The 24,123-nt window shown below is 49.5% G+C and overlaps 1 protein-coding gene across 11 annotated transcripts in view; it reads left to right on the top strand.

Annotated features, from left to right (window-relative positions):
• Nucleotides 1-24,123, top strand: part of AP4S1 (adaptor related protein complex 4 subunit sigma 1) — a 243,757-nt gene that overhangs the window by 143,432 nt on the left and 76,202 nt on the right. For all 11 annotated transcript variants that reach the window (XM_085627380.1, XM_085627376.1, XM_085627383.1 and 8 more), the window contains one exon: nt 21,229-21,416. In XM_085627380.1, the coding sequence (XP_085483506.1) occupies nt 21,279-21,416 (138 nt within the window). In that variant the 5' untranslated portion in view covers nt 21,229-21,278. The remainder of the gene's footprint in view (nt 1-21,228; nt 21,417-24,123) is intronic.

Genomic DNA, 24,123 nt, shown 5'->3' on the forward strand with positions numbered 1-24,123 from the left:
GACCCGTCCTGTATATGCAAGGGAACCTTGTGCTGCTGCTCTCCATGTTTGACCCGTCCTGTATATGCAAGGGCACCTTGTGCTGCTGCTCTCCATGTTTGACCCGTCCTGTATATGCAAGTGAACCGTGTGCTGCTGCTCTCCATGTTTGACCCGTCCTGTATATGCAAGGGAACCTTGTGCTGCTGCTCTCCATGTTTGACCCGTCCTGTATATGCAAGGGAACCTTGTGCTGCTGCTCTCCATGTTTGACCCGTCCTGTATATGCAAGGGAACCTTGTGCTGCTGCTCTCCATGTTTGACCCGTCCTGTATATGCAAGGAAACCTTGTGCTGCTGCTCTCCATGTTTTGTATTTTTATTTTTTTTATTTTATTACTTTCAGTTGTAGTTATGCATACATTAGAGACGATATTTCAGCAAACCAGAAGCACATTCGTACATTAACAAGGGAAAATAGTCACATTTAGATATTATCCATTGCTCGATCACTATTACGCCTCATTTCCAGTTCCCTCGCTGGGGAGATACAAAGATTACCACGGTACACATTCCAATTGCCCCATTTCCTATCCCACTTCTTAGGGCATCCACGAATTATAAAAACTTCCTTTTCTGCAATCATACATTTATCAACTTCCGGTAGCCATGCTCGTATGGTTGGAGAACTTGCCGCCCCCCACCCCTTAGCTATTTCTCTTTTGACCAGGGTATAACCAAGTGTGGCTAGCTGTTGTCCCACCTCTGTTTCCGCCCAGATATTAAGCAGCCCCAACCCCGGCGTGAGAGTCAATTCTTTCCCTAAGGCCGCTTGGATATGAGTCGTGGCCCCCTCCCATAGCTGGAGAAGCCGAGGGCATTCCCATATCGTATGGAAAAAGGTAGCCGTACAGTTACAACCCCTGAGACAGAGTGAGTCAGTCCTGGCTCCTATCTTTGCGAGTGTTATTCCCGTTAAATATGATCTATGTAGAATTTTGAATTGTATTAATCGGAAGCGGAGGGTGATGACTGCTTCTCTAGGGAACATCTGAGCAGCCTGCCAATCGTCCTCTTCAAGTGATCCAAGGTCCCCCTCCCATTTTTCTCTGAGCTTATGCAATGTATCAGGTATGTTGTTGCACAATTTCTTATAAGTCAGCGAGATGGCTTTGGAATATAGCTGCCCATCAAGCAGCCGATCTTCCAACGGTGACGACTCTGGTAGCTCTGCGGGGTTCGGCAGTGCTGTTGTGAGGGTGTATCGGATCTGCATATATCGAAACTGCTCCCCCTGTGCCATTGCTTACTGGTCCTGAAGCTCCTTAAAACTGAGGATCGACCCCTTTTTGATCAGGTCACCGACGACGGAGATCCCAATAGTGTCCCACCTATCAAAGCCGGGTTGATGACAGAGAGAACCCAACCGTTGGGCATACCATAGCGGCATTGCCTTTGTGAGGACGGTCGACTAACCCAACCGGGAGTTAGCCCGATGCCAGATAGCCAGTGTATGAGAAAGAGGCCCGACATATCGCCCTCGCTTTGCTTTGGAGTACAGCGCTCCCAGGTAACCTGACCGTCCAGTTTGATATCTGTCTAGCATATATGCTGGATCATTAGGAGAGCGGTAAATCCAATGGTTTATCATCACTAATTGCGAGGCCCAGTAGTAGAGTCTAAGGTCCGGGAGGGCTATACCTTCGTCGTACCAACCTATTGTCCGTTTGTTGGTGGCAATGCGGGGAGGCCTTCCATCCCAGAGCAAGGTACGAAGTGCACTCTCCACCTCTGTGAAATATGTGTCTGGAACTTGGTATGGGCAATTTTGGAGAATATATAAAAACGGGGGAGTGCCAGCATCTTAAACAGGGCCGCACGGCCAATTAGTGACTAGGGCAGGGATCTCCAGTGTTGAACATCTGTTTTGAGCCGGGCCAGTGGGGGGACCAGGTTACGGCTGTAAAAAAGGGCAGGGTCAGATGTTGCATAGATTCCCAAGTACCGAAAGCCATTCTCTGCCACCTTAATTACGCAACTTGGGGGAAGCCGGGGAACCCGCCCCCGGAGCATAAACAGTACAGTTTTACTCCAGTTTATTCGATAGCCAGAGTACTTTCCAAAATTCGTTGAAATGTCCAACACCCCGCGAATGGATTGATATGGGGAGGCTAGATACAGCAGGATATCATCTGCGTACAGGGATATTCGATCTTCCTGGCCCTCTGCCCATTTCAAGCCCCGCACCATCACGTCCCGCCGGATCCAGGCTGCCAGTGGTTCCAACATCAAGGAAAATATCAATGGGGACAGAGGACAGCCCTGTCGGGTTCCTCTTCGCAACGTGAATACTCGTGAGGTATAGTTATTAACTGCAATAAGAGGTGGGGCGTCCTTTGAGCCCCTGCCAGTCGCACAGCTATATGCGCCATCGTGGCGATCCAATAGTTAATCCGTTTTGATCAATGTTAATCGCGTTAATCCTTGTCAACCTGCGCTTTAAACATCCTTTCAAGGTGCACTTATTTGTCGAGCCACACACGGGGTAGTTTGCCAATTCCCCAAGTTTCTAGTGTTCCAACCGTGCCCATCCGGACCTCATGAAAGAACATGACCAATGCAAAAATTCATCCAAGGCAGTGTTTAATTGAATTAAACCCAATGCATTTCGGGCAATCAGGTGCTCTTCATCAGGGGTCACTGTGAATAACAATAAAAACAACAATATTCAACATTACCATTTAAAGAACGTCAATAATCAGCATTACCATTTGAAAAAACATTTCTAAATTTTGCTTAAAATTAAGTTGTACATATACGTTTCTCCAAATGCCAAATTGTAATCCACCCCTCTTTTGTTTCCCACTCTGCCTCTCTCAGACAGTACTATTAGACATCCATTGTGCATCTTACAAGCCTATTTAATGACTGCTACTTTCCGTAGTTACTCGAAACCTGTTAAACAATCGACTTTCCAATGTTGTCTCCAACTAACACTCAATTTACACTTCCAGCGCTCCCCCCAATGACCTGCTCCCTCCTCCTCATCCTCCTTTCATCACCCTCCTTTCACCAGACCGAGTTATCTCCCCTATTCCCTTGATCATGACACTTCTCATTCTACTTTCGATTTTGTACATGCAAAACACTCCTATCTCCTTAAACCGATCTATTTCAGGTTTCCCTGACTTTTCCTCTTAACACTGTTACAATTCTTCAACCAATCCTCCCACCATAACTCAATCTTCAATTGAGTTATGGTGGGAGGATTGGTTGAAGCAAAATTTAGAAATGTTTTTTCAAATGGTAATGCTGATTATTGACGTTCTTTAAATGGTAATGTTGAATATTGTTGTTTTTATTGTTATTCACAGTGACCCCTGATGAAGGGCACCTGATTGCCCGAAATGCATTGGGTTTAATTCAATTAAACACTGCCTTGGAGGAATTTTTGCATTGGTCATGTTCTTTCATGAGGTCCGGATGGGCACGGTTGGAACACTAGAAACTTGGGGAATTGGCAAACTACCCCGTGTGTGGCTCGACAAATAAGTGCACCTTGAAAGGATGTTTAAAGCGCAGGTTGACAAGGATTAACGCGATTAACATTGATCAAAACGGATTAACTATTGGATCGCCACGATGGCGCATATAGCTGTGCGACTGGCAGGGGCTCAAAGGACGCCCCACCTCTTATTGCATAAATCAACCTGGTGCCATTTGGGCAAGGCACTATTCACCAGTCTGCACGCACTTGTTGCACAAGGAATTAAATTTGGATGAAGTGTAGAAAAAGGTGTGCATCCCTTCCCCCTACAATTGTTCATGTATAGTTATTAACTCTCATTTGGCCCTTTATATCTGCGTAAAGTAATTTAATCCAGCCTAGAAATTTCGGGCCAAATCCCATCTTGGCCAAGACTTCAAATAAATATGGCCACTCAATGGAATCAAACGCCATAGAGGCATCCAACGACAACACCACAGCATCCTCTTCCAGAACTTCCCTCCCTGCCAGCACATTGTTAAGTCGGCGGATGTTCAGTGCTGTGTTGCGCCCCGGCATAAACCCTGACTGGTCAGGATGCACCAACGATGAAATGACCGGGATCAGTCTGGTGGCCAGAACTTTAGCTAGGATCTTGGCTTCCGCGTTGATCAGTGAAATCGGCCGGTAAGAGCCACATTGATCCCCTGGCTTCCCTGGTTTATGGATTACAACTATAAATGCAACACGCTGGTCTCTGGGCAGCCTCCCTTGCTCATAGCATTCATTGTACATGGCACGCAAATGAGGGGTAACGTATGAGGCAGTTGCTTTCAAGAATTCGATGGGGAGTCCGTTGGGACCCATGGCCTTCCCTGAGTGGATTTGGCTTATCGCCTTTTGGATCTCTTCATCCGTCAGGTCACCCTCTAGTGCGACTCTGGCTGAGTCAGAGAGAGTTGATATATTGCTATCAGAAAGAAGTTGGCGAGATTCCTCCGCACTGTATACAGTGGATGGAGAGTAGATCTGCTCTAAGTGATCCGCGAAGGCTTGTGCTATATCTTTAGGATGCGTTACGGTGCTGCCATCAGACATAGTCAGGCTCGACACCCACCTCTCCCCTTGCTCTCTCTTTTCCAACCAGGCCAGCGTCTTCCCAGTCCTGTCTCCGAGTTCGTATATACGATGTTGTATGTTAAGGTGCTTGGCCACCATGTGTTCCCTAGCTTTGATCCTATACTCTTCCTGTTTTATCTCTAGGTGGTGTATTGCTTCCTCTGAGGGCTCATCTGAACTCTCGCTTTCCAATTCACGAAGCTCATCTTCCAAGTTGGCTAACTGGCTATGTTTCTTCTTTATGTATCCCACCTTCAGGGACAGGGCATGCCCCTTTAGCACCACTTTACATGCCTCCCACAAGGTTTGCGCTGACCTCACTGAGCCTGCATTTTCATTAAAGTAATTACAGGTTTGCTGACAGAATTCTGCTCTGATATCAGGTATTTTTAGTAACCACGGGTTTAGAACTATTGTGGAACGCAGCTGTCTCTCCCAATGTGTAAGCTCGACTGTAATCGGCGAGTGATCTGATATGCCTCTTGGCAGAACAGCAGGTTTTTGAAAATTCCCAATGGAGGCTGCATACGTCAGAAAATAATCTATTTGAGATGAGCTTCTGTGCGCATTGGAGTAGTACGTATAGTGAATATCATTGGGCTTCAGGGTTCGCCCCACATCTACTAGAGCCATGGCTGTGGTGAATTCTTTCATTTGTACATTGGGACGTGCCCCCGCCCGTCGGGGATATCTATCTTTATCTTCCTCCATAACCATGTTGTAGCCGCCTCCCATTATCAATGTGCCCACCGGAAGGTCAGTCAATATTTTCCCAAGAGCTATCAAGGCTTCTTTGCCCAACGCAGGCGGTAGGTACACTTAAATTATATTAAGCGCTCTCCCCTCCCACTGGGCCTCCAAGACAGCAAATCTCCCCCCCTGGTCCACCCGGGTATTCTTTACAATGAGAGCTAGATTTCTCTTAACTAGAATCCCAGTACCTCTAGATCCCGTGGTGAAGTCGGCGTGCACTAGGAGTTTGTACCCCCATCGTGTTAGGGCTTTGCTTTTGTTCCCCACCATGTGTGTTTCTTGCAACAATACTATGTCTGGGGCCTGCCGTTTCAGGTATTGCTGGACAATGCCTCGCTTAATTTTATCTCCCAGTCCGTTTACATTCCAGGAAAGTATAGAGATTGACGAATCCATGTTACCCCCCCATCGTCCGATGTGGTACGAGTGCAAGTATTCATCAGAAGTGTGTGTTGGACAATCTCCCGTAGTGGTATAGCCAGGGCCAGACCTGGTTCGCCCCTCCAACAGATAAAATCTAGTGCGGACCTGGCATATAGCAGCAAGCATAACCAACTTTGTGACTCTAACAGTTCTAAAAACAATGAACACCCGACACCCACCCCCTTACCTCCCCCCTCCCTGCCGCCCTGCCCGTGGATTTAGAACTACCCAGTCTATAGCAATCAGTGGTATACCCCCATCCTGGTAGCTCCCAGCCCGGCCCATGGAGGAGCAGAGTAACACAATTCCCAACTGAGGCCTAGCAACAGTAACCATTACTATAGCAAATGCCCTCCAGGCCAATAGGTCACTGTTATAATAAGAACGTTCTCACCAATGTCCCGAATCACTCCTGGAGGTAGATGGTCCAACAGTACCCGTCCTTCATACATCCGTACCACCAGAGTTACGCCTAAGTGTTTTTGTTACCAGCGGGGCCGTCCTCCGGAAGAGTCCCTTCAGTCTCTCTATGCACTCGTGCCCCTGTATTGCGTTCTCGACGGTGTCCACCAACTCTGCGCCATCCCTCTAGCCATTCCCACGCGTCTTCCGGCGAGTTGAAGAAGTACGTCTTTCCGTCTGTTTCCACTCTCAGTTTCACCGGGAACAGCATGGCATATTTCACCTCTCGATCTCGGAGCTCTTTCTTTACTTGCTTGAAAGCTGCGCCGTTGAGTCTGGACCTTGGCCGTGAAGTCTGGGAAGAAAGTTACGTTACTGTTCTCTACTTTTAGTGGGGGCCCGGTCCGTGCCGTTTGCAGAATAATATCTCTGTCTCTATAGTTAAATATACGGGCTATTAGTGGTCTCGGAGGAGCACCAGGTTGTGGCCTTCCTCCCGGAACTCGATGCGCTCGCTTGATTGAGAAATGCCTGGAGAGACTTTTGGGCTGCAGATGCTTCACTATAAGGTCTTCGACGAAGAGGTCCGCAGCTGGCCCCTCAGCCCATTCCGGCACACCTAGAATTCGAATATTGTTCCTGCGGGCCCTTTCTTCATACTCATCAAGCTGTTGCGCCATCCTCACATGTTGGCTCTGCAACTCGGCTACCGGAGTCTGGAGTTGAGCCATGTCATCCTACAGTGACGACGTGACCAGTTTGAGGTATTTGACTTTTTCGTCCATTTTCCGGAAGTCTGCTCGTAGTAGGGATACTTCAGTGGTGACAGAATCCAGAGATGACCTCACTCGACTGATGGCCTCCAGCACGTCGCGTAAGGTAGGTTCGGACTGCGGTCTCGACTCTTTTTGTGACCCTTCGACCTCTAAACGCTGCGTTTACTGGTCCTCCCCAGTCTTAGTCCATGCGAATTTTGTGAGTTTGCCCTGTACACTCACCTTTGGACCGCTTCCCATCGCCATGACCGTTCTCGCGGCCCCAGGGGCAGCAATAGGTAGATAGGGGGCGCCGATCAGAGCACTCCAAACCTCTGAGTCACCTAGATTGTGTTGTCGCAAGTCCCCTGCCAGCTATGTCTGGGACTGGTCCACAGAAATCCAGGTATAGGCTCAATACTTGTCGCCAGTGAATAGTTGTCTCGGATACCTAGGCGTCCCCCAGACGGTTTATATGAGGGTGTCCAGGTCGGGACCTCTTCTTATTTTGGCCGCCTACAGCAGTCAGGTCAGCAGGTCGCTATATCTCTCTGCCGCCGCCGCACTCTTCCTTGGGGCATCAGTAGGGGGTCAAACCCCCACCCCGGCACCTCTTGTGGTTTGCCCGCTGTCTGCCTCCTCCCACTTTGCTGAATGGGCCTTTTGGTAGCCTGCCACGAGGCCTCCCCCCTCAGTCAGAGTCCACAGGGGCGGGCCTCCCCCCCCCACGTCGCACCGATCCGCTCCAGTCCTCTGGGGGGTAGGCAATGTACGATCACAGCTCCTGCAGCCCACAATCCACCGAATCTCTCCGGAGCAGGCAGCTGCTTCGCGCACACAGCGCCTCCCCCGGGGCCCGGATATCCCCGATGGCGTCCCTCCACCGGTGCCAGCAGCCCAGCGCGGCCTGGAGATCCATCAGCGTCGGCTCAGGGGCATTGAGGTGTACACCCTCAGGTGACGGCAGCCCAGCCGCAGCGTCGATCCCTGCACGGCCGGGTCCTACCTCCGATCTTCCTCGGGCCGTGCTAGCTTCTCCCGCAGTGACGCCTGGGCCCAGGGCAGCCGCCCAGCCGTCAGTGCATGAGGGCCTATACGCCGGGACCTCCAGTAGTAGCGCCACCCGGCCGGGCTGAGACCATCCCTCCCACGCGACTCCTGTATTCCTCCGGGCAGGCTTCGATTGACCCCGGCGCCCAGTTTGGCATCTGCAGAGCGGCCGAGGGGAGACCTCACCGGTCAATTGCTGGCAGGATTCACTGGAGACTTCCCAGTAGCTCCCCGGAGTCAGGATGCTGCCATGTGTTCCCACCACTGAGCACCGCAGGTTTTACCAGGTACTAGTGACAGTGCTAAAAGAGCCAATTATCTGCCAGCAGTGGTCATTGGGGTCATTGGTGCCGGGAATCGTCTTTTTTTTTTTCCAAAGTACTACCGGTTTGGGGTCAGGATATTATCGGATGTTTCCCGGGAATGCGGAGCTCCGCTAGCCAGCCGCCATTCTCCTCGGCTGCTAGCCACGCCCCCGCTGCTCTCCAATTTTTAACTGTCCTGTGTATTCAAGTGAACCTTGTGGTGCTGCTCTCCATGTTTGACCCATCCTGTATATGCAAGGGAACCTTGTGCTGCTGCTCTCCATGTTTGAACTGTCCTGTGTATTCAAGTGAACCTTGTGCTGCTGCTCTCCATGTTTGACCTGTCCTGTGTATGCAAGGGAAGCTTGTGCTGCTGCTCTCCATGTTTGACCTGTCCTGTGTATGCAAGGGAAGTTTGTGCTGCTGCTCTCCATGTTTGACCTGTCCTGTGTATGCAAGGGAAGCTTGTGCTGCTGCTCTCCATGTTTGACCTGTCCTGTGTATGCAAGGGAAGCTTGTGCTGCTGCTCTCCATGTTTGAACTGTCCTGTGTATGCAAGGGAAGGGTGTGCTGCTACTCTCCATGTTTGACCCACCCTGTGTATTCAAGTGAACCTTGTGCTGCTGCTCTCCATGTTTGACCCATCCTGTGTATGCAAGGGAAGCTTGTGCTGCTGCTCTCCATGTTTGACCCATCCTGTGTACTCCAGTGAACCTTGTGCTGCTGCTCTCCATGTTTGACCCATCCTGTGTATGCAAGGGAAGCTTGTGCTGCTGCTCTCTGTGTTTGACCTGTCCTGTGTATGCAAGGGAAGATTGTGCTGCTGCTCGCCATGTTTGACCCATCCTGTGTATTCAAGTGAACCTTGTGCTGCTGCTCTTCATGTTTGAACTGTCCTGTGTGTGCAAAGGAAGCTTGTGCTGCTGCTCTCCATGTTTGACCCATCCTGTATATGCAAGGGAAGATCGTGCTGCTGCTCTCCGTGTTTGACCTGTCATGTGTATGCAAAGTACGTTTGCGCTGCTGCTCTCCATTTGTTACCCGTCCTGCGCATGCAAGGGAAGCTTGAGCTGCTGCTCTCCGTGTTTGACCCGTCCTGCGCATGCAAGGGAAGCTTGTGCTGCTGCTCTCCATGTTTGACCTGTCCTGTGTGCGCAAGTAAACCTTGTGCTGATGCTTTCAATGTTTGAACTGTCCTGTGTATGCAAGTGAACCTTGTGCTGCTGCTCTCCATGTTTGACCTGTCATGTGTATGCAAACGAAGCTTGTGCGGCTGCTCTCCATGTTTGAACTGTCCTGTGTGCGCAAGTAAACCTTGTGCTGCTGCTCTCCATGTTTGAACTGTCCTGTGTATGCAAGTGAACCGTGTGCTGCTGCTCTCCATGTTTGACCTGTCATGTGTATGCAAACGAAGCTTGTGCGGCTGCTCTCCATGTTTGAACTGTCCTATGTGTGCAAAGGAAGCATGTGCTGCTGCTCTCCATGTTTGAACTGTCCTGTGTGTGCAAAGGAAGCTTGTGCTGCGGCTCTCCATGTTTGAACTGTCATGTGTATGCAAGGGAAGTTTGTGCTGCTGCTCTCCATGTTTGACCTGTTGTGAATGCAAGGGAAGCTTGTGCTGCTGCTCTCCATGTTTGACCTGTCATGTGAATGCAAGGGAAGCTTGTGCTGCTGCTCTCCATGTTTGAACTGTCCTGTGTATTCAAGTGAACCATGTGCTGCTGCTCTCCATGTTTGAACTGTCCTGTGTATGCAAGGGAAGCTTGTGCTCCTGCTCTCCATGTTTGACCTGTCCTGTGTATGCAAAGGAAGCTTGTGCTGCTGCTCTCCATGTTTGAACTGTCCTGTGTATGCAAGGGAAGCTTGTGCTGCTACTCTCCATGTTTGACCCATCCTGTGTATTCAAGTGAAACTTGTGCTGCTGCTCTCCATGTTTGACCTGCCCTGTGTGTGCAAGGGACGATTGTGCTGCTGCTCTCCATGTTTGATCCACCCTGTGTATTCAAGTGAACCTTGTGCTGCTGCTCTCCATGTTTAACCCATCCTGTGTATGCAAGGGAAGCTTGTGCTGCTGCTCTCCACGTTTGACCTGTCCTGTGTATTCAAGTGAACCTTGTGCTGCTGCTCTCCATGTTTGACCTGTCCTGTGTATGCAAGGGAAGCTTGTGCTGCTGCTCTCCATGTTTGACCTGTCCTGTGTATGCAAGGGAAGTTTGTGCTGCTGCTCTCCATGTTTGACCTGTCCTGTGTATGCAAGGGAAGCTTGTGCTGCTGCTCTCCATGTTTGACCTGTCCTGTGTATGCAAGGGAAGTTTGTGCTGCTGCTCTCCATGTTTGACCTGTCCTGTGTATGCAAGGGAAGCTTGTGCTGCTGCTCTCCATGTTTGAACTGTCCTGTGTATGCAAGGGAAGCGTGTGCTGCTACTCTCCATGTTTGACCCATCCTGTGTATTCAAGTGAAACTTGTGCTGCTGCTCTCCATGTTTGACCTGCCCTGTGTATGCAAGGGACGATTGTGCTCCTGCTCTCCATGTTTGACCCGTCCTGTATATGCAAGGGAAGCTTGTGCTGCTGCTCTCCATGTTTGACCCATCCTGTGTATGCAAGGGAAGCTTGTGCTGCTGCTCTCCATGTTTGACCCATCCTGTGTACTCCAGTGAACCTTGTGCTGCTGCTCTCCATGTTTGACCCGTCCTGCGCATGCAAGGGAAGCTTGTGCTGCTGCTCTCCATGTTTGACCTGTCCTGTGTGCGCAAGTAAACCTTGTGCTGATGCTTTCAATGTTTGAACTGTCCTGTGTATGCAAGTGAACCTTGTGCTGCTGCTCTCCATGTTTGACCTGTCATGTGTATGCAAGGGAAGCTTGTGCTGCTGCTCTCCATGTTTGACCTGTCCTGTGTATTCAAGTGAACCTTGTGCTGCTGCTCCCCATGTTTGACCCATCCTGTGTATTCAAGTGAACCTTGTGCTGCTGCTCTCCATGTTTGACCCATCCTGTGTATGCAAGGGAAGCTTGTGCTGCTGCTCTCTGTGTTTGACCTGTCCTGCATATGCAAGGGAAGATTGTGCTGCTGCTCGCCATGTTTGACCCATCCTGTGTATGCAAGGGAAGCTTGTGCTGCTGCTCTCCACGTTTGACCTGTCCTGTGTATTCAAGTGAACCTTGTGCTGCTGCTCTCCATGTTTGAACTGCCTGTGTATGCAAGGGAAGCTTGTGCTGCTGCTCTCCATGTTTGACCTGTCCTGTGTATGCAAGGGAAGCTTGTGCTGCTGCTCTCCATGTTTGACCTGTCCTGTGTATTCAAGTGAACCTTGTGCTGCTGCTCCCCATGTTTGACCCATCCTGTGTATTCAAGTGAACCTTGTGCTGCTGCTCTCCATGTTTGACCCATCCTGTGTATGCAAGGGAAGCTTGTGCTGCTGCTCTCTGTGTTTGACCTGTCCTGCGTATGCATGGGAAGATTGTGCTGCTGCTCGCCATGTTTGACCCATCCTGTGTATTCAAGTGAACCTTGTGCTACTGCTCTCCATGTTTGACCCATCCTGTATATGCAAAGAAAGATCGTGCTGCTGCTCTCCGTGTTTGACCCGTCATGTGTATGCAAAGTACGTTTGCGCTGCTGCTCTCCATCTGTTACCCGTCCTGCGCATGCAAGGGAAGCTTGAGCTGCTGCTCTCCGTGTTTGACGCGTCCTGCGCATGCAAGGGAAGCTTGTGCTGCTGCTCTCTATGTTTCACCTGTCCTGTGTATGCAAGGGAAGATTGTGCTGCTGCTCGCCATGTTTGACCCATCCTGTGTATTCAAGTGAACCTTGTGCTGCTGCTCTTCATGTTTGAACTGTCCTGTGTGTGCAAAGGAAGCTTGTGCTGCTGCTCTCCATGTTTGACCCATCCTGTGTATTCAAGTGAACCTTGTGCTGCTGCTCTTCATGTTTGAACTGTCCTGTGTGTGCAAAGGAAGCTTGTGCTGCTGCTCTCCATGTTTGACCCATCCTGTATATGCAAGGGAAGATCGTGCTGCTGCTCTCCGTGTTTGACCTGTCATGTGTATGCAAAGTACGTTTGCGCTGCTGCTCTCCATTTGTTACCCGTCCTGCGCATGCAAGGGAAGCTTGAGCTGCTGCTCTCCGTGTTTGACCCGTCCTGCGCATGCAAGGGAAGCTTGTGCTGCTGCTCTCCATGTTTGACCTGTCCTGTGTGCGCAAGTAAACCTTGTGCTGATGCTTTCAATGTTTGAACTGTCCTGTGTATGCAAGTGAACCTTGTGCTGCTGCTCTCCATGTTTGACCTGTCATGTGTATGCAAACGAAGCTTGTGCGGCTGCTCTCCATGTTTGAACTGTCCTGTGTGCGCAAGTAAACCTTGTGCTGCTGCTCTCAATGTTTGAACTGTCCTGTGTATGCAAGTGAACCTTGTGCTGCTGCTCTCCATGTTTGACCTGTCATGTGTATGCAAACGAAGCTTGTGCGGCTGCTCTCCATGTTTGATCTGTCCTATGTGTGCAAAGGAAGCTTGTGCTGCTGCTCTCCATGTTTGAACTGTCCTGTGTGTGCAAAGGAAGCTTGTGCTGCGGCTCTCCATGTTTGAACTGTCCTATGTGTATGCAAGGGAAGTTTGTGCTGCTGCTCTCCATGTTTGACCTGTTGTGAATGCAAGGGAAGCTTGTGCTGCTGCTCTCCATGTTTGACCTGTCATGTGAATGCAAGGGAAGCTTGTGCTGCTGTTCTCCATGTTTGAACTGTCCTGTGTATTCAAGTGAACCATGTGCTGCTGCTCTCCATGTTTGAACTGTCCTGTGAATGCAAGGGAAGCTTGTGCTCCTGCTCTCCATGTTTGACCTGTCCTGTGTATGCAAGGGAAGCTTGTGCTGCTGCTCTCCATGTTTGAACTGTCCTGTGTATGCAAGGGAAGCTTGTGCTGCTACTCTCCATGTTTGACCCATCCTGTGTATTCAAGTGAAACTTGTGCTGCTGCTCTCCATGTCTGACCTGCCCTGTGTGTGCAAGGGACGATTGTGCTGCTGCTCTCCATGTTTGACCCACCCTGTGTATTCAAGTGAACCTTGTGCTGCTGCTCTCCATGTTTAACCCATCCTGTGTATGCAAGGGAAGCTTGTGCTGCTGCTCTCCACGTTTGACCTGTCCTGTGTATTCAAGTGAACCTTGTGCTGCTGCTCTCCATGTTTGAACTGCCTGTGTATGCAAGGGAAGCTTGTGCTGCTGCTCTCCATGTTTGACCTGTCCTGTGTATGCAAGGGAAGCTTGTGCTGCTGCTCTCCATGTTTGACCTGTCCTGTGTATTCAAGTGAACCTTGTGCTGCTGCTCCCCATGTTTGACCCATCCTGTGTATTCAAGTGAACCTTGTGCTGCTGCTCTCCATGTTTGACCCATCCTGTGTATGCAAGGGAAGCTTGTGCTGCTGCTCTCTGTGTTTGACCTGTCCTGCGTATGCAAGGGAAGATTGTGCTGCTGCTCTCTGTGTTTGACCTGTCCTGCGTATGCAAGGGAAGATTGTGCTGCTGCTCGCCATGTTTGACCCATCCTGTGTATTCAAGTGAACCTTGTGCTACTGCTCTCCATGTTTGACCCATCCTGTATATGCAAAGAAAGATCGTGCTGCTGCTCTCCGTGTTTGACCCGTCATGTGTATGCAAAGTACGTTTGCGCTGCTGCTCTCCATCTGTTACCCGTCCTGCGCATGCAAGGGAAGCTTGAGCTGCTGCTCTCCGTGTTTGACGCGTCCTGCGCATGCAAGGGAAGCTTGTGCTGCTGCTCTCTATGTTTGACCTGTCCTGTGTGCGCAAGTGAACCTTGTGCTGCTGCTCTCAATGTTTGAACTGTCCTGTGTGTGCAAAGGAAGCTTGTGCTACTGCTATCCATGTTTGAACTGTCCTGTGTATGCAAGTGAACCTTGTGCTGCTGCTCTCCATGTTTGACCTGTCATGTGTATGCAAACAAAGCTTGTGCGGCTGCTCTCCATGTTTGACCTGTCGTGATTGTAAGGGAAGCTTGTGCTGCTGCTCTCCATGTTTGACCTGTCATGTGAATGCAAGGGAAGCTTGTGCTGCTGCTCTCCATGTTTGAACTGTCATGTGTATGCAAGTGAACCTTGTGCTTGTGTATTCAAGTGAACCTTGTGCTGCTGCTCTCCATGTTTGAACTGTCCTGTGTGTGCAAAGGAAGCTTGTGATGCTGCTCTCCATGTTTGACCCATCCTGTGCATTCCAGTGAACCTTGTGCTGCTGCTCTCCATGTTTGAACTGTCCTGTGTGTGCAAAGGAAGCTTGTGATGCTGCTCTCCATGTTTGACGCATCCTGTGCATTCAAGTGAACCTTGTGCTGCTGCTCTCCATGTGTCACCCATCCTGCGCATGGAAGGGAAGCTTGAGCTGCTGCTCTCCGTGTTTGACCTGTCCTGTGTATGCAAGGGAAACTTGAACTGTTGCTCTATGTGTTTGACCTGTCCTGTGTATGCAAGGGAAGCTTGTGCTGCTGCTCTCCCTGTTTGACCTGTCATGTGTATGCAAGTGAACCTTGTGCTGCTGCTCTCCATGTTTGACCTGTCCTGTGTATTCAAGTGAACATTGTGCTGCTGCTCTCCATGTTTGAACTGTCATGTGTATGCAAAGGAAGCTTGTGCTGCTGCTCTCCATGTTTGACTTGTCATATGTATGCAAGGGACGTTTGCGCTGCTGCTCTCCATGTTTGACCTGTCCTGTGTGTGCAAGGGAAGCTTGTGCTGCTGCTCTCCATGCTGTACTTGGTCTGTGACAATAATGGAAATTTGAGTTGTTGCCATCCACATTGTACCTGCCCAGTGTACGAAGGATGCTTGCACTGCTGCTGCCCATGCTGTACTTGCCCAGTGTATGAAGGACGCTAGCACTGCTGCTGCTATTGCCGTACCTGTCCTGTATGAGGGAAGCTTGAGTTACTGCTATCAGTGCTGTTCCTGTCCTTTATTTGAGGGAAGCTTGCACCACTGCTGCAAGTGCTATACCTGTCATGTGTTTGAGGCAAGCTTGCACTGCTGTAGTTAATGCTATTTCTGTCCTGTGTGTGAGGGGAGCTTGCACTGCAGCTGCCAGTACTGTACCTGTCTCGTGTTCAAGGGAGGCTTGCATTGCTGCGGTCAGTGCTCCTGTCCTTTGTGTGGTGGGCGAGGGAGCTTGTGCTGCTGCCAGTGCTGTAACTGTCCTGCATTTGAGGAAGGCTTCCACTTCTGCTGTCAGTGCTGTACTGGTCCTGTGTTTGATGGAGGCTTGCACTATTGCTGCCAGTGCTGTACCTGTTCTATGTGAGGGAAACTTGCATTGCTGCTGTCAGTGCAGTTCCTGTCCTATGTGTGAGGGAAGCTTGCAGTGCTGCTACCAGAGCTGTACTTGTCCTGTGTTTGAGGAAAGCTTGTTTTGCTGCTGCCAGTGCTGTACTTATCCATTGTTTGAGGAAAGCGTGCACTATTGCCGCCTGTTCTGTACCTGTGTTTGAGGGAAGCTTGCACCGCTACTGCCAGAGCTGTACCTGTCCTGGATGTGGTGGATAAGGGCGCTTGCACCACCACTGCTAGTGCTGTACCTGTCCTGTGTTTGAAGGACGCTAGCACTGCTGCTGCCAGATCTGTACTTATCCTGTGTTTGAGGGAAGCTTGTTTTGCTGCTGCCAGTGCTGTACTTATCCATTGTTTGAGGGAAGCATGCACTGCTGCCGCCTGTGCTGTACCTGTGTGTGAGGGAAGCTTGCACCACAGCTGCCAGAGCTGTACCTGTCCTTGATGTATTGGATGAGGGTGCTTGCCCTGCTACTGCCAGAGCTGTACCTGTCCGGGATGTGGTGGATGAGGGCACTTGCACCAGTACTGCCAGAGCTGTACCTGCCCAGGGTAAGAAAGATGCTTGCACTGCAGCTGCCCCTGCTGTACACATCCTGGGAACGAAGGAAGCTTGCACTGAAATTACTCCTGCTGTACACGCCCTGTGTGAGGAATGATCATATGCTGCTGCCCATACTGTACCTAGCCTGTGTGTGTAAAAGAAGCCTGCACTGCTGTTATCCATGCTGTGCTTGACCAATGTATGTGGAAGACGCTTGCACTGTCCTCCATATAATAGGGAAGCTTGCCCTACTGCTGCCCTTGGGGAGTAGGGGAGGGTGTATGTACGTATAAAGTTTCAAACATTTCCAATGGCAGAAAAGCTCTGCACAAAGTATTTAAAAATAAGCGGGCATCTGGGGACTCTGCCAGGGTTGGCAGCGCTGAGGCACTGCTGTGCCTTGGTATTTTTAGGGTGACCTTGGTAGTGAGGAGGGGAGTTGGTGCCCAGCAGAGCTAAGGGCCAGCTCCAGGTCCCTCTTCTATGGCTGAGAATAGCTTGCCCAACCTCCTCCTCATAGGGGATTCCCCGGCCCTGGGTCACCCCACAACAAGCACTCACTCACCCCTCCTCTGCCAGTCCATGGTGGCCTAGAGGAGTCAGCCTGGTATTTATAGGGCACTCAGTCCAAAGCCTGCCTGGAGCAAGGATGTAACGGGCCTGGCCTTGTCGGTGTGCGTAGGAAATGAAGTTATTCAATATAAAAAGCGGGCACTGAAGTAGAATAGTGGTAACATTTGGGGAGCACTTCTTGTGAACACCCCAAAACTCCAGGGTCAGCTGAAGTGATATAATACACTGTTTGACCACGATGACATCACAGTGTTGACCTGCTTGCCCAACCCTCAGCCTCTCTGTAGACTCCTTTTCTCTAGCGAGGTGCTAGGGTGCAGGCAGTGGCGGATATCCTGTCCTCTGAAATATAAACCCCAGAGGATATAATCAGGGCCACTGGGATTATGCGATTGTGCAGCGATTTTCGCATAACAATAGATTTGCCACATGTGCCCCATAATCCATCACCTGCTGCATAATTTGCAGATTTTAACACCCCAAAAATTAGTTTCTTGCTCAAACAGTTCAAAAGTTACTAAAAACACTGAAGGCACATGATACCGCACCGTGAACTTCCTTTTGTAAAAGTTGACTGGTCACCTTTCTGTTGCCTATTGCTATATTTGGGTATTAAACTGGTACCCAATGCCCAGACAGTAATACTATTTAAAAATGTGCCACCGTGTGCTGCATAATTTCCCTGTTCTTGTCTCGTAATTTACTGAACATTGCCACATAATTTGCCCCCCTCCTGCCACATAATTCCAGCGGCCCTGGATATAACGAGATCTGTATTTCCGTGAGCGGGATATCCCTCACCGTTGTGATGGAGTAACCTGTCTGCCATCATCTAAATGAGGCCCAGAGATTTTTACTATGTTGCACATAAATGATAATGTGCTTAAATCGTGTTTCATTGATTATTTATCATTTGTGCATCACCAAGTTAAGTGTCTTGATTTGTTTTGATTGTATTAAAATCTTTGTTTTCATCCCATTTTAGAGTCACTAAAAAAAAGATTTGCTCCGTTTTTGATTTCCTCACTTGTGAATGTAACATTTCAATTGCAGGTATTTACATTTTGTTGTGTTACAAAAAAACATATCATACAGCCTTTCCTTTCACACTTACTGTACCCCGGCAAGAACATCACCTAATTCTCTTGACTCCTTTCTAGGTCTCGCGCCTAGCGATGCAGTGCGTAGCACTGCTTGCGCAGCTAGAGTCCTTTTGAACGGGGTTTCAAAACGGAGCCTGGAATTGCACACGCTCATGCGTGTGCTTTTCCTTTTGGCTTCCGCTATTGGGCTTTGATTGCCTGTTTTTTTTAAACAGAGCACACAATAGGCCAAAGGCGGGTGCATTGCTCCGCCCACGGCCTATTGGTGTCTGTTACACGCACCAAAGCCCATGTGGTGTCAATTATCGTGCCCAGACTGTTCAGAGTGCCATGGTGGGGCAAAAACTATGGACTGGAGTGCAGCCCCGACCGAGCACCAGGGTCAAATATGAATACTAGCATTTATCCATCACCTTGTTTGCTGCAAGTTCCACAGGGGCACAATGTAGAGGTGCGCTCCCTAAGAGGGCGTCATCCGGCTGAGGTCACAGACGTAAAAGCAGATTAATGCTAGTTGCCAGAGGAACAGCTCATGCCTCATGGTGTCTCTGGGTGGGAGACAGCTGTTTACTTGAACACGCTGCTGACACCAAAATCATACACACCATAACTCGATCTGTGTAATCGAGAACCTTGCAAGTAATTTTTCACAAGGAAGATGTTTGTGTCCGGTATTAAAGCCATCACTGTATAACATGATTATGATCACATCCTTAAAATAGCTAGGGCTAGCAATGCTGTGCCGGGGCCTTTACAAGATCCGCCGGAGGGACCTCAGAAATGCTGGGCAGTGCTGGCTTTACTTAACCGGGATGTCACACTTGTTATGGGGCAGAGCTGACACTTCTGTGCAGACCTGCAGTGCTGTTCATTGTACAGGGAGACCAGCCACATCTTGTCAGAAGGACAGTGCACTGAGAAAGGACCGCCATTTGGCAGCATCCATTCAATAAGGGAGCTCCAATCTGGCCTTTCCTACCACCGCCAAACCTGATGAATAGGCGTTGGAGCAGGCTGTCAGTGCAGTCGTTGTATTACCAAAGGGTTGTGCTCAGGAGCCCACAGTGAAGCAGAGACCCTCATTCCCCAGCACCCCATGCTACCAGTGAGTAAGGGACACGTATAGTTGTGTGCTGTTGAATTACAGTGTGGGCGCTACAGACAAATACAATCCAGAGCCTGAGAAATGACAGTCCGCTCGAGTGCACTGTATTTTATCAGCATGTGCCTGTTATTGTGTTGTGTGCCCTGTCTTTGGTGCTAGTTTCTATTTCTTGGCACTCCCTCTGTCTCCTTTCTCACACCGCCTTTGCCCCGTTCTCTCCCCTGTCATGCACAATCTCACTTTTCACTAACCAATCTTTCAATTTCACTTTAACTGTTCATCCAACTCACGTCTTCCCCACCCCCTTTCTCCTGCCCTAAGAACGATCCACTCCTTCTTCCACTCAACGGCCTGTCACCTGCGTGTTTCTTTCCTCCCTATTTCCTCACCTCTCTCGCTCAGCTTTGCTAGGCATTTTCATGATTTTGATGTGAAAAAACACAGCTGTATTGTATTGCAACATTTACATACCGTTTACTACCCCATGTGGGGCGCTGAAGCACTTGCCTAAATAGGTAGTACACTGCACTGTGTAGGGTTGGAATTCCTTGTTTGATTTATAACTGCAACAGGTTGCAATACATTATTTAGAAATTGTGCGCACTTCACACACAGTCATAGGTCTTGCATTAGTTAAAGTTAGAGCTGTTGGCGTTAAAAATGACAGTATTTTTTATTTTTGCTTTTTTTATACCAATGGCAATAGCGCAATGCAAATATAGTTACTTCACTGCAAATAAAAAAATTACAAAGTAAAAAACATTGTCATTTTCAATGCCAAGAGCTCTAACTTTAACAAATGCGAGACCTATTGCATTGCTAATGCTTGTTTTGTTAGGCACAGGGAGACCTATTGATTTGCCCAGAATCACAGAATGTTGAGTTTCCCTGCCGAGACTCGAACCCGGTTCCCCAGCTCCTAGGTCGACCGCCCCAGTGGCATAATGATAATTGAGGGGGCCCCCCTGCAAGGTACGTGGAGGGGCCCCCTCTGGACTCTTATCAGGGGCTCCACGGTTGGAAGTGCAGTGCTGAGGGGGCCCCCTGGAGCTTGGGGGCCCCCCACACTGCAGGGGATGCGGGGGCCTGTGTTACGCCCCTGGACCGCCCTAGCCGTTTAGGCCACATTCTCTCATTGCATCCAGATATATGATACAACAAGTAACTTTATACCTACAACAGGCCAGGACTATTGGCTTTGCAATGGTTGTTAGTTGCATAAGATAAAAAAGCAACAACTATGGCTTTGTTGTATATAATATTGAAAGTGCTTCCGTTCTGAAATGACGAGACTGAAGGAACTATAACGAGTCTCTTCGAAGCTACATCAGACAGTAAAGGGTGGCGCTGCTGCAGAGTTGAGGTTTTGAGGTGGAGCCTGGGCAGCGCATGCGCTGCTCTGCAAGGCATGCTGTATTAAGGTGTGGATGTGAAGCTCCGCCCACTCTCCACCCAGTATTTTCATTGACTTGTGACATTGTCCATTGTAAATTGTGGCTTGTCAATAGGCGTATTAGTCCCTCCTAGTATCACCTTTTCCCATTTTGTAACCTCCCATGGGGACACCCCCTGTTACGTGTGCTGTTGCTCGGTGGGCTATAATTACAGCCTCCATGCACTATTTTCTCAAAGAGCTTTGTCCTGCCTGCTCTTGCCAGCAGGAAAAAGCAGGACAGCTTTCTCCTTATGCATTTGCAATGCAATATGTCTCGCATTTGCGAGAGTTCAAGCTATTGGCATGGTAAATGACAATGTCTTTTATTTATCTGTTTTTTTAAAAAGCACATCAATAAAGGCATTGTCATTTACAATGCCAATAGCTCAAACTCTCGTAAATGCGAGACCTATTGCATTGCAAATGCTTGTTTCTCTGCCTGTAGAGTGAGAGGCCTTTATAAGTACCAATCGCCTTGCTGAAAGAAAGCAGCAGTTTGTCAGAAGACTGGCCTGACATTTGACCTCTGTCTTTGAATCTCAGCAAATGTGACAAGATAAAGAGCTTAAAGGCATCTTTATACATTGCTTGGACTTTTGCAACCCCTCAAAAATCGGCCAAGAGTTTGGGAGACACTAGCATAGAGGCTTTGTGTCCGAGTGAGACGCTCTGTGTAGAGGTATGGTTATACTGATGAGCGGGGCCATGTTGAAGTCAGGCTCATGCTGATGAGCGAGGCCATGTTGAAGTCAGGCCTGTGTTCACCCACGTGTTTGCTTAGGTAGTTCAGTGAAGTATAAAAGTGTTGAGTTGCCCGGGACCAAGGTCTCTGCATCAATCACACCTGTGTTTTTATCTCACCCTTGCAGAACGGGCTGACACCTCCTCCCACTCCGGGACTGCACAGGCTTGAGGCGCCATGATCCAGTTTTTCCTGATTGTGAACAAGCAGGGCCAGACTCGCCTCTCCAGGTACTACCAGCATATGGAGGTGCAGAGGCGGGCCCAGCTGGAGACAGAGGTCATCAAGAGCTGCCTGTCGCGCTCCAAGGACCAGGTGCGACCGACCCCTCCCCCCTCTGAAACTTTGTGGCAGTATTTGGGGGAGCAGCAGGTTCAGGGCGGGCTTATCATTTCAAGGGTACTTTTTCTGTAGCACATAATCCCCTCTAAATGTAAGACTTATAAAAGAACAAATATACCAAGCTAAAACTGAAATTGATCAAAAATAACACTACTCCCCCTAAGTGGCATGCTGTGAGCCCCATAAACTCCTGGTACCCGGTGCAACTGCACCTGCTGCACTAATGTAAGCGACTGCCCTGAGTAGCAGGCTGTGTATTCTGCCTTTCTCACCCCTTTCCTCCCATGCCAGGCCATCACTCCAAACTTGGAACAGATTCTCTGTCCCTTTTAGAATTAAACGAGTTCCCATGTATTGCCCACCATTCTGCAGCAAGGGTGCCCTCACCCTAATGCCAGCAAGGAGAATCGACCTCCATGCCTCTTTTATAAGGCCGTGTTATTGTGATGCAGTGTGCCCTTCACAATCCCGGGGCCCCCGTGCCACTGCACCTGCTTTACTAATGAGAGCGACTATCTTGTGAAGTGCACCCTGTGCTCTGCCCCTTGTTGAAAACATGGGCCTCATCTTGCCTCATTCGTCATTCCCGGTTCTACAATCTCTCCGAGGCCCAAGCTAAGGCGTCTCCTCTGCTTCAGTTTTCTCGTATCTTGGGCCATTGGCATGAGGCCCAAACACTACTGGCACGGCAGTGGTTCATAGCGCCTAGCATAAGCAAGGAAGGATTGTAAAACAACTCGAATTGGGGTTGGTGCGCCCCTTACACCTCTGGCCAGATGCGACTGCACCTGCAGAACACATGATACCTACTCCTCTGTGCACTCCATCACTCCTAGGCCTGAGGCCCAAAGAACCCGGTCTTCCCCTTGCTGTAAAATAAACATAAGGGGGCGGGAGAGGGCAATCCCACATCTCACCGCCTGTTGCTTGAGACCTGTTCCCTGCGCCGCAAGGGTGACCTGGGCCCTAATACTAACAAGGAAAAGGGATCCCACCCACCTTTTTGCTAGTAACACAGCCATAATGGGGTACAGTGGTCCCTCATAGCATTGGTCCTGTGCCACTGCACCTGTTGCACTAATGGTAGAAACAAGCCCACCTCTGTCTCCGCCTGCCTGAGGGCATCTCCCTGAGGAACCGGCGCCGGTCCATTTGTGAAGGAAAGAAAGATCCCCCACAAAGCACCCTCTCCATGGATAGCAAGACGCCGCCCATAGATGGGGAGTGGAAGCAGAAACAGGCCTACTCACTGGGGGGTCTGCGACCTGAAGGAAAGGTAACCCTGTGCGATTGGCCAATCACCAAAAAGGCCGCTTGGAAGCGACCACAGGCCTTGACCGGAAGCTCATGGTGAAAAAAGAGTCATTCTTTTTGAGTGAAGATCTAAGGGTGTTGAGTTTGGAAAGCTTCCCTTTAACAGACTTATAAAAATGCTTGCACCAGGTGCAGTATGATTACCTACTACTAACATGTATTCTTTAAAAGCATGTGTTTTAGCTAAAACACGAAATCATTTTGTGGCAGCCTATCTTGTATTTCGGGCCCCTGGAATTCTACAGTTTTGCAGCTGCTGCATCGCCCGCATTACTATGAATGGAATTCTACAGTTTTGCAGCTGCTGCATCGCCCGCATTACTATGAATGGAATTCTACAGTTTTGCAGCTGCTGCATCGCCCGCATTACTATGGATGGAATTCGACAGTTTTGCAGCTGCTGCATCGCCCGCATTACTATGAATGGAATTCGACAGTTTTGCAGCTGCTGCATCGCCCGCATTACTATGGATGGAATTCTACAGTTTTGCAGCTGCTGCATCGCCCGCATTACTATGGATGGAATTCGACAGTTTTGCAGCTGCTGCATCGCCCGCATTACTATGAATGGAATTCTACAGTTTTGCAGCTGCTGCATCGCCCGCATTACTATGGATGGAACTCTACAGTTTTGCAGCTGCTGCATCGCCCGCATTACTATGGATGGAATTCGACAGTTTTGCAGCTGCTGCATCGCCCGCATTACTATGAATGGAATTCTACAGTTTTGCAGCTGCTGCATCGCCCGCATTACTATGAATGGAATTCGACAGTTTTGCAGCTGCTGCATCGCCCGCATTACTATAAATGGAATTCTACAGTTTTGCAGCTGCTGCATCGCCCGCATTACTATGGATGGAATTCTACAGTTTTGCAGCTGCTGCATCGCCCGCATTACTATGGATGGAACTCTACAGTTTTGCAGCTGCTGCATCGCCCGCATTACTATGGATGGAATTCGACAGTTTTGCAGCTGCTGCATCGCCCGCATTACTATGGATGGAATTCGACAGTTTTGCAGCTGCAGCATCGCCCGCATTACTATGGATGGAATTCTACAGTTTTGCAGCTGCTGCATCGCCCGCATTACTATAAATGGAATTCTACAGTTTTGCAGCTGCTGCATCGCCCGCATTACTATGGATGGAATTCGACAGTTTTGCAGCTGCTGCATCGCCCGCATTACTTTGGATGGAATTCTACAGTTTTGCAGCTGCTGCATCGCCCGCATTACTATGGATGGAATTCTACAGTTTTGCAGCTGCTGCATCGCCCGCATTACTATGGATGGAACTCTACAGTTTTGCAGCTGCTGCATCGCCCGCATTACTATGGATGGAATTCGACAGTTTTGCAGCTGCTGCAT

The sequence above is a fragment of the Triturus cristatus genome, chromosome 9 (assembly GCF_964204655.1).
Source record: "Triturus cristatus chromosome 9, aTriCri1.1, whole genome shotgun sequence".
Lineage (NCBI taxonomy): Eukaryota > Metazoa > Chordata > Amphibia > Caudata > Salamandridae > Triturus > Triturus cristatus.